Below are 11,435 nucleotides of genomic sequence, written 5' to 3' on the forward strand. Positions count from 1 at the left end.
AGACAACCGAAAACCGTATCAGAAATCTGCAGTTTCTTAGGATTGGCCGGTTATTACTGAAGGTTCATCCAAGATTTCTCCAAACTAGCTAAACCAATGACTCGTTTGATGCAAAAAGGAGTAAAGTATGAGTGGGACGAAGCTTGCGAAAAATCCTTCCAAGAGCTAAAGAAGAGGTTAACTAGTGCGCCAATTTTGACCATCCCAGAACAGGAAGTGGGGTACACTGTGTATTGCGATGCGTCTAAAGAAGGATTAGGTTGTGTGCTCATGCAAAATGGAAAGGTAGTCGCGTATGGATCCAGGCAGTTGAAACCTCATGAGCGTAACTACCCAACACATGACCTGGAGTCAACGGCCGTAGTTTTTGCCCTAAAGGAATGACGACATTACCGGTATGGGGAACAATTTGAGATTTTCACAGATCACAAAAGTTTGAAGTATCTGTTTACACAGAAGGACCTTAACTTGAGACAGAGACGATGGATGGAGTATCTTGAGGACTTCCAATTCACTCTCTCATATCATCCCAGTAAAGCCAATGTAGTAGCAAATGGTCTAAGTCGCAAGAGCAGAGGAATGATGGCTAAGATTTTCGTCAAAGAATGGGATATGGTTAAGACACTCAATGAATTCAGGATCCAAGTAGAATCTCAAGATACAAAAGCATATATTAGTGCACAGATGGTGATGCCTAAGTTGATGAATGAGATCATGGAGGCCCAGAAGCACGATCAAGAGGTAGCCTATATCAAGGGACGTCTGGAAGTAGGAGAACCAATGCTCGATTGGGTAATTCACCACGATGGGAGTTTAAGATACCAAGGTAGATTGTTTGTACCAAGTGACGAGTTGCTTAGAGAAAAGGTACTTAAGGAAATTCATCATTCTGCATTTGCAGTACATCCAGGAGGGACTAAAATGTACAAAGATTTGAAGAGGCAGTATTGGTGGAATGCAATGAAGAAGGAAGTGGCTAAATTTGTAGCAAAATGTCTAACATGCCAACAAGTGAAGACGGAACATCAGAAACCGGGGGAATGTTGCAACCTCTACCAATAGCCGAATGGAAGTGGGAGTATGTGACGATGGACTTTGTGACAGGGTTGCCTAAGTCACCTAGAGGGTGCGATGCTATATGGGTAATAGTGGATCGCCTCACCAAGTCAGCACATTTCTTACCATATAAGATGACCGACACTTTAGAGTCTATGTGCAGGCTCTAAATTGGGGAGATCATTCGACTACATGGAATTCTGGTATCTATTGTGTCAGATCGTGATCCATGATTCACCTCTCGATTTTGGGGAAGCCTGCAGAAAGCTCTTGGTACTGAGTTATGTTTTAGCACCGTCTTTCACCCGCAAACAGATGGACAATCTGAACGCACCATCCAGACACTCGAAGATATGTTGAGAGCTTGCGCAATGGATTTTCAAGGAAGTTGGGAACGTCACCTACCTTTAATTGAATTCGCCTATAACAACAGCTTTCAAGCTATCATCGGTATGGCGCCTTTTGAAGCATTATATGGACGACCTTGTAGATCGCTGATTTGTTGGACGGAAGTGGGTGATGCAAATCTGATCGGACCTAAACTTGTTCTAGAAACTACTGACAAGGTCAAATTGATCCGACTACAGTTAAAGACTGCTCAAGACCGTCAAAAGAATTATGCGGATAGGAGGAGAAGGCCATTGATGTTTGAAGTAGGCAGCGACGTGTTCCTAAAGGTGCAACCTAGGCATGGAATCATACGTTTTGGAAGGAAGGGGAAACTATCACCACGATATATTGGGCCTTTTGAGATATTGGGCCTTTTGAGTTATTGGAAAGAGTGGGCGAAGTAGCATAAAGACTAGCTCGACTCCTGCAGTTAGCAGGGATACACAACGTCTTCCATGTATCTATGTTAAGAAAATACATCGCCGACCCGTCACATGTCCTCAAATGGGAAGAAATCAGTCTTGACAAAGATGCTACATTTAAAGAAGGACCGGTAGCAATACAAGATAGTCGAGAGAAGAACCTTAGAGGCAAAACGGTTCACTTGGTAAAAGTGCTATGGCGTCATCGGGGAATTGAGGAATCTACTTGGGAACGCCAGGATTGGGTGAAGGCAAACTATCTCGAACTTTTCGAAGGCAGTATGTAGTTGAATTTCGGGGACAAAATTATTTTAAGGGGGATAGGTTGTGAAGCCCCTGAAAAATGTATTTTCTTTAAAAACCCTAATGTTTGAATTATTTTCTTAAAGCCCCTCAGTTCCTGGAATTATTTCGAATCTTGTCGGTTAGTATTTTTATTTTTATTTTTATCAAAACAGGAATATCCTAGCCAAATTAGGTTCCTTAGCCTAATTTAATCTAATTCTACATAAGTAAAATTGCAATATATGAGTTTAATTCCAAGTCCTCACTACTTTTATTAATTTCAAGAATTTTCCCAAAACTAGTACATGTACTTTTATATTATAGGTACCATCAATCAATTTGAGATCTATATATACATATACATTGGGAGATGTGTCCCTAATACCTAAATTGAATAGAAAAATGCCCCATCTCCTTTCCCAGTGGCCGGCCACCCTAGGAAGATGTGAGGAGCCCATTTTCAAGAATTGTAATCATGGTATTCTAGAAACCCTAACACCTAGTACCCCTAAATCTAGGGTTTTTTTTTTCCAATACTAGTTTCATTTCAACTAGGGACCAACTAGATATTATCTAATCCCCTGATTAAGCTCCCTAGTCACTCCTATTCCATTAGACTCCAAGTAAATTCTAACTTTTCTATCCAATTCCAACTAGTAGGCCATTATGTCTTTTTACACCAAAATTTGCCTATAAATACCATCACTCCCTAGCATGGCAAACACAAACAACACACTCACACACACATTCGGCCTAGAGGAGAGAAAGGAGAGCAAGAGAGAAGTCTTGAGAGGGAGAGGAAGGAAGAGGAGAGCAATCTTGTTCAAGCCTAGCAAGTAAGCCACAACACAACTCTTTCTTTCATTTTCCTTTTTTCAAATACATGCTCTTAAGGGATCTAAATCTGTTTTCAGATTTGTTATTAATGATTTCCTTGTGTTAAAAATGATAAGAGTTGAGCCATGATTTTACCTCTCTTGTAGTTTCCCTTATTTCGATACAAAACTATCTTTTTCATACCAATCTCTCAAACTTTCCAAAGGCACACCTTCAAGAAAATTTTTTGAGTTTAATATATGTTAGTTAGCATGTTTTCATCACAAAAGAAATGAAAATTTTCCCGTAGTGGATCTCTTTTCTCACAAATCTTCTTGTTTTGGGTATTGTGCCTTAGAATCTGTTTTCGCAGCCAACTTTCAAAATTTCTAGAAAAATGTAGAAAATTATTATGGACCTCTATTTTATGTCAAAATCTTCCTTAAGGAGTTATCTTTCAACTAAAATTGGTTTCTTTGAAAAATTCAACGGTTTGCAAGAAAATCAAATTTTCGTAACGGTCGACGAATCTAGATAGCGCTGGAGTGTTTTCTAAATAACTTAAAATCTAGAAAAGCTATCCCATTTCCGAAATATGTTCGGGAAACTAGATTAAATTCTTTACGAACCATAGGAAGGAAGATTCCGGTGAAAAATCTAAAATAGTCCTTTTCATTCTAATCCTTATGTGATATCGAATCTAGAAATTCTGTTATGCATGGGTGTTTTATGCTCTTGTGTTCATGAAAATGCTTATTAGCTTATGATCATATCTTGGCATGATATTGTACATATTATGGTTATGTTCTTTATCTTCTTCATCTTAATGATGCATGCTTATGTGGATATTATTATCTTGCTAAGTTGGTCCAACCTTGAATTAAAACATTTAACTCCACAGAAAACATAATTGGGATAGTATTGGGTTTTCGATCTTTTGAGTTGTGAAAAGATGATAATGTGTGATGTATGGATTGTTGGTATGCATTCCCTATTTGGAAGTTGAAGTCTTGCGCAAGTGGTTTTCGAAACCCTTGAACGGAGCAGTTGTATTCGGATCCTAGGTGGTTTGGTGTGAGGAGGGATTTGGGCAAGGCCCATTGTTACCGTCTTTTTTGAGGCCCTGCGGTTGGCGCTACGTGGTATATAACCGTTGGTAGGCATCCAAGGTTAGTTTTGCAACAAAGCAGCAAAATAGGGGGCATACCGAATAATCCGCGTCCGATTCTTGTGGTTGGGAGGACGAAATCTCTTTGGGGGATTTCTAGTTTACTAACACCTAACTTATAACCCTTTATTTATTTAGTTGAGCATCATGCTTTACTACTTGATGTTATACTTGTAATTGTGTTTTGGACTGGGAAAAAGGGACGGGGTGTGTGTGTGTTTACTGGGCATTCAAAGCTCACAGCATATCATGCCAGGTGCCGAAGAGGAGCTTATAGTTGGAGACGACGAGCTTGAAACCTTCGAAGACTTTTGGCTATCTTAGCAAAGTTAGAAATTCCTTTTGATATTTTGTAAGACTCATATGAAGATTTAAATTTTCTTTTGGGGATGTAATGTAATGGAACAAGCTTTTAAAATTAAGGATATTCGTGGTTGTTATGTACTTATATTCTATATGTATGAACCATATCGTTGCTTATGAGACCTTGTGTCAATACCTTTTAAGATCTGTCAAAAGGGTAGTGCGCTGCCTAAGAAAGCTGGACTTAGAAGGGATGCTAATTTGACTCCTCCGGCGATTTGGGATCTTACTTGGTTATTGACCATAGGACTCATTAGTGACTCTCCCTTGATTGCAACCTATAGTGCAGATTCGGGACGTCACATCTCTCCATTACCAATCACAATTTTTGAATTATTAACAGAAAATGATTATAGATCAGAATTTTCCAACACAGAGGATAATATATCTTGTCATACTATGGACACAGATCTAGAGATCACCACACATGGACTCCAACCACCACCTTCATGACCATATTTACTGCACATTACTCTTCTATAAGGACCCATTCTCAGAACCATATCTCCACCACCATTTTAATATCCAACTCTCATTCATATCCTTGATTCTTCCTAAACCCAACCCTCATTTCTCTTTAGTATTGGTAATTTCCTTTCATTTCACTAGATGGACTTTTCTCTTCAAATCCGAGTCCCTCTCATAGAAATGCAGCCAGCAACCTCTGAATACTCTTAACCACTCCCTTTGGCATTCTAAAAATAGATAAATAATAGAGAGGCAAGTTGGACAAAACTAACTTAATGAGTATCAATCTTCCAGCAAAAGATAATAGTTTCTTTTTCCATGATGATAATTTCACCTTCACCTTATCCACAATAGGTTGCCATGTCTTCTTCCTCCTAGGATTTGCTCCCAAAGGTAGCCCCAAATATTTTAATAGAAGTTTTTGCCAACCACGATTGAGCAATGAGGCATCATATTGAACAATCTCATCCTCTACCCCAATCCCAATCCCACATACAACACTCTTATGAAAATTAATTTTTAAACCTGACAATATTTCAAAACATCTTAAGATCCTTTTAATTGAGAGAATCTCCTCATCATCAGCCTTATACAGAATTATTGTATCATCAGCAAATTAAATGTGAGAAATACTAACCTCTGGCTATCTACCACTGCCCTTTTAATTAGACCCTTTTCTTTTGCCCTTGACATGCCACAATGGTAAAGAGAAATGGTGAAAGTGGATCCGCTTGCCTCAACCCTTTTTCAGGTGAAAACTCCTTTGCAGGTGATCCATTCACCAACATAGATAATCTTGATGTTGAGATACAAGTTTTAATCCAATTCACCCACTTCTCACCAAATCCAAAATTTGACATCATAGACAGTAGAAATTCCCAATTGACTGAATCATAAGCTTTTTAGAAGTCAAGTTTTAGGATAATACCATTCTTCTTAGGTTTCGTCCAGCCATCTACCACTTCATTAACTATTAAGAATCCATCAAGAATATATCTAGCTCCCACAAAGGCAGTTTGAACCTCACCTATGATCTCAAGAAGTACCATCTTCAACCTTCTGGCAAGCACTTTTGCCAACACCTTGTAAGTTGAATTGATAAAGCTAATAGGCATGTAATCTGTTAAATCAGATAGGTTATCTGTTTTAGGAATCAGGGCAATGAAGGAATTTTTAATTCCTTTAACCAGTTTTCCATTCAAATGAAACTCTTTTATAAATTGAACAAAATCTTTCTTAATGAATTTCCAGAATTTTTGGATGCACGCCATACTGAAACCATCTGGTCCAGGCGCTTTGTTCCCTCCACACTCCTTTACAGCTAACCAAATTTCATTCTCATAAAATTTAACCTCTAATACCTCTTCAACCTTGACCTTGCTAATAATTTTGAAGTCCCCTGTGAGTTTAGGCCTGTTCACCTAGTTTTCAGAAAACAGCTTGGAAAAGTACCTACAAACTTCATGTTTAATTGCATTTGGATCTCTAATTTTGACTCCATTCACATGTACAGAATCCAGGAGGCTTTTACATCTCCTCCTAGTTACACAGATGTGAAAAAATCTAGGATTCTTATCCCCCATCTGAGTCCAATCCAATCTGGATTTCTGAAACCATAGTGAGTCCATACTATGTCCATACTATGTCCTTGACTTTACATCTTTTGTTTTTAGATTCATTTAATTCCCTGTTTTCTGCCTCCAAATCAAAGCTATGTAAAACCTCCTTAGCTTTGTTGTAGTTGGTGATCCACATTCCTAAAAACCTCTTAGTTCCACAGCTTTAGTTTGTGCTTCAAGGCTGTGAATTTTTTCCTCAGTCTGTACCTAGCCCACCCCTCTTCTTGGACCTCAAACCATACTGCTGTAACTCTTTACTTGAAATTAGGTTGCAAAGACCAAGCATTTATGAATCTGAATGGCTTTGGACCCTAATCCCTAGCATCTTTTCTAACCACTATTGGATAATGATCAGAGACAATCCTAGGTAAGCCCCATAATTTGAAGTCAAACTTTTCCAACCAGGTTGGCTCAAACAAGAACCTATCAATCCTCCTCCATCTCACCCCCTTTTGAGTATTGCTCCGAGTGTATTTTCTACCTTCCATAGGAATATCAATCATCTCCAACTTCTCAATAAACTCATTAAAATCAGACATGCCCCTATCCATCCTTAAACAACCCTTTCTTTTCCCTATCACCCTAATCTCATTAAAATTTCCCCCTCCCCCATACACCAAGGATTTGTGAATAAGGATTTTAGTCTAACAGTTGATTCCCATACTTTTCTCCTATTAGCAACCTCATTTGGAGCATACATATTAACAATGACAACCAAAAGAGCTATTGGAAATACCTGAAAGAATGATGAGATTTCTAGTGCTACCGCAATCCTTCATTGAGAAAATCTCAGGATTCCAAACTGAAAATAATCCCCCTATACTTCCAACAGCATCTACCACCATATAATCCATCATTTCCTAAGGCCAAATTGATCTAATCATCCTCTCATCCAAACAGCTTCTTTTAGTCTCTTGTAGCATTAAAATGTCCACCTTCCTTTCTCTTACCAAGCTTTTGATTCTCCTTCTTTTTTCGAGTCTTCCAAGACCTCTAATATTCCATGACATAATAATTATTAAAACTTTTTATAACTCCTAATCCCTTTCAAGCTAACCATTAATCTTGGTAAGCCTCAACCCTATTAATGACCCTTTCAAGATCGTATTCTTCAAGTTCCATAATCTTATTAATTGTATCCTCTTCATTCCTTTGCCAATCGATCCCCAAATCTTTACCAATTTGTATTGTTATCTCGGCTTCTCTTTATATCTGTCCTCTTCTACTTGATCTACTGTTATAAGACAAAGATACCGAAGTTGCAGTTGCTACTGCTCTAAAGATGGCTCCTTTTTGGAAACTGCTTCCAGCTGGGATATGACAATATTTTTTTTTCCTTCTATTCTAGTACTTCCTCATAAATCTCCTCTTTTTTCTGTTACCGTCCTCTTCAAACAAGGCATTCCTTAATTTAGAAGAAGCAGGGTTCCCACTTGAATTTCCATTACATAAGTGAGCTTGGGCTGAATAAATAAGATCATTATTTAATGGTCCACATACTATATTACCATCTTGGGCCTTCTTCAATACCACTTATACTGGGCCTAGTATCTTTAAACCCATTAAAAATTCTAATAAATCCAGCCTTTTGGATGCTTCCACCTACTTCATTAATATCCTCAGTATTTGCTTTCCTACAGAGCCGCTCCTCTTGCACGCTTAACTCTTCCCTAAGAAAACTACCACCTTTTGCCTTCCCTATACTTATATCAGGTTCTTTTACTCTATATTCCCATTCCACTCCCTTCTCATCAATTGCCTCATTTTTTCTTGGCACACACAGATTTGTTGTTGTGTGTAATTTCAACATCATTGCTTAATACTTTTGCTATTGGTAAATGCTCATCATCGTCCATAACTGTCATCCCTGCCCTTTGAAGCACTATATTGCCACTAACACTGGATTCAAATGGTGCACCATTCTTATTCAAATGGTGCACCATTCTTCTTTAAACCTTTACACTTGTAACAAAATAACTCCAAACAAGATACTACATCAATATTTTCGCACACTCTAATTGGGTACGAAACACCCTTACATCTCAATACAACCACTTTGTTAATAAATTCCATGCACCTTATGAGAATTCTAATCTTGCCACAATGGAAGGACTCTCCACTTAACGTATCAGAATCTATTTGAATTACCTCCCCCCCCCCCCAAGTTGCTCCGATGTCTCTGAACATTTTTGTGTTCCACAAGTTAAATGGAACATCGAAACAACTAATCCATATACATCTTTCTTGTTAGACATGAAATCCTAGCTTCCATTCCATCATGGTATCACACCATTCAAAGATCCAGTCCTTCAAACTGGTTTTGCATATCTTCCAGATTTTTGAAGGATAACACTGTTAATCTTCCCCCTCCTGCTCTAACTTGCACATCCTTCCATTCTCTCTTCAGGAATTCCTTCTTAAATTCATCAAAATAAATACAACACTTAAGTTTGACGATCACGCTTTCATAAAGCCAACCATTACCAGTTTTCTCTACTTGTATAATCACTTCATTGCTTATTTGATTAACCTCATTTTTCACTATATCAGCAAACGACGTCCCTTCCACAAATGACTTCAATGCATAACTTTCATCAATTGTTCTATCCCCATCGGCCTTCACAACTGACTTCCTTTTTATCTCCATCCTCTAGACTTACTTTTGATTTACCTTTTCAAAATTTGCTTTTTTGACTTTCAGTTCTTTATTCTTCAACCAAGTCCCGTTCGCATTTTGAACTGCCACATCCGTAGAAACTCAACAACCATACCTAACAAACCGAAATCTTGACCCTGTTAGTTTCATTCTCTTCATTGGAATGAATACATCCTTGATTATCCCAAACTTTGTAAACAACTTGAAGAGACCTTTTGGAGTCATGCTCTCTGGCAAATTATCTACGAAGATGGTGACGATCCCATCTTCCTTGCCTCCATGATCCAACATTCCCCTTCGATTTCATATAACAGGAATCCAACCTCCTTCTTCTCTCTCTCTTTCTCTCCCTCGTGTCATGTTGACAGTATTCCGCATTTGCTAACGTTGTGTTAATTGGAAATAGAATATTTAGGAAGAAATTTGGAAAGAAAAAAGAAAAGATAGATGTAATGTACATAAATTATATTTATATTTTATCTAATTTTATATATTTGTTTTTTTTTAATTTTTTTCAAATCTTTCAACCAAACATAACTGAAAAAATTCTTCCTCTCCAATTATTGGTGAGTGCATGGGTTGAATGTGCACTATACTTTGTGTGTATGTATGGGTGTGAGTGTGTAGTTTCTCAAATGATAAAAGTGGGAATGTTCTAATGCTTTGTCCTTCACAATTGTAAGTTTGATGAGGCGAAAAAACAATCATATTGGTGGCAATCACAAATATTATCTTAGAGTGATTTGTTTTGGTTTTTGTCCTTTTTTTAAAAAAAAATAAAATAAAATAAATAAACTTACATGAAATGTATGATGAATATTTGTGTATCTTTATCAAGGATGAGATGAACATCTTATATAAATTAGTTAATGATTCGAGTAAAATTCATTGTTATTTATTTATTTATTTTTTTTCGATTCGAAGGAAAGAAAAGGAGAACAGAGAGTTAAGGCATATTGCCTTGATGCACAGAAAAGGAACCTAATATGTCTGCAACAAGTAGGCTTGCAACCTCAGTAGGAGGGTCATTAAGAAAAACAAAAGATTCAGGGTGATTAGCTCCTAAGTTTGTAGACCATCAACACTTTTGTTGCCTTCTTGGAGAATGTGTTGAATGGTGCAATTGCATCTCTACATTAGGAACTTGGTATCCTCAAGAAGTGCACTGTGTTGAAAATTGGGACCAGATTCTTCCTGGATAGGCTTAATAATGTGCACAGAATCGAACTCTATAATTATATCTCGCATTGCATTCTCAAGAATGATAGTTAGGCCTCGATACACTCCCCAAAGCTTAGCTTCCAAGCTGGTTGTTTCATCAAGTCTCCCATGGTATCTATACACCCAGGCTCCTTTCTCATCTCTGAAGAGACCTCCATAGCCAACTGGTCCAGGATTTCCTTTTGAGCAACCATCAGTGTTGAGTTTGATTTTTCCTGCAAAAGGTAAAGCCCAGTTAGTTTGTTGTTCTAGAAGTTCTCCAGTAAGGTGGTCAGATTGGAAGGCTGCATAGGTTTCAACTGCTTGGTGTTGAATGTATTGGATGGCTTCATGTACATTGCATTCCTCTTGCCTAAAAACAAAATTATTTCTAGCTTTCCAGATTGTCCACACAGTGAATAAAAACACAATGCCCTAAGGAATTTGGTAGGCCTTTCTCGTCTTACTTCTCAGGTTAACTTGAAGCCATTGCTCCCAAGTTTGTTGTTCACTTAGCTCAAGCTATCTGTGGTTTCTGATAGCAAGCGAGATAGCTTTAGCTTTAGGGCATTCTCTGAACATATGACTTATGTCTTCCCGAGTTGAGCTGCACCTGGGGCATATGTCATCCATGGTCAAACCTCTAACACTTCAGTGGTGGTTGGTTAATAAATGCTCATGGAATAGCAGCCAGCAAAAATATTTTAGCTTTTGTGGAATCTTTTGTTTCCAAATCCAGTTCCAGCTTACAGTGCCACTGTAATGGTCCATATTTGTTAAGAGATCATAAGCTACACTAACAGTGAAGTCTCCAGTTGGAGCTCCTTTCCAGTGGGGATTGTCTAGGACTTTAACAAAATGAGGCAAATGAATTTTGTGACCTGCTCTGCAGAATGGATTAAGGAATGAAGTCAGCAACTGCCCCAAGATTCCAGGTCCCATCTTCCTTGATTATATCAGCTACTTTCAAACAACTAGAGGTATGGTCACCA

The 11,435-nt window shown here is 38.0% G+C and overlaps 1 protein-coding gene across 1 annotated transcript; it reads left to right on the top strand.

The window, feature by feature from the left end:
* Positions 1-1,427: 1,427 nt before the first annotated feature.
* On the top strand, positions 1,428-1,850 carry LOC145821713 (uncharacterized). The gene has a single exon (XM_082918265.1). The coding sequence runs from the start codon at positions 1,428-1,430 to the stop codon at positions 1,848-1,850; it is 423 nt and encodes a 140-aa protein (XP_082774391.1).
* The last annotated feature ends 9,585 nt before the right edge of the window (positions 1,851-11,435 follow it).

The sequence above is a fragment of the Camellia sinensis genome, chromosome 3, assembly GCF_055761805.1.
Source record: "Camellia sinensis isolate YWXY chromosome 3, ASM5576180v1, whole genome shotgun sequence".
Classification (NCBI taxonomy): Eukaryota; Viridiplantae; Streptophyta; class Magnoliopsida; order Ericales; family Theaceae; genus Camellia; species Camellia sinensis.

Bases quoted from the DNA above. Each gene is read 5' to 3' on its own strand.
- LOC145821713 (XM_082918265.1), top strand. From the start codon at position 1,428: ATGGATTTTCAAGGAAGTTGGGAACGTCACCTACCTTTAATTGAATTC.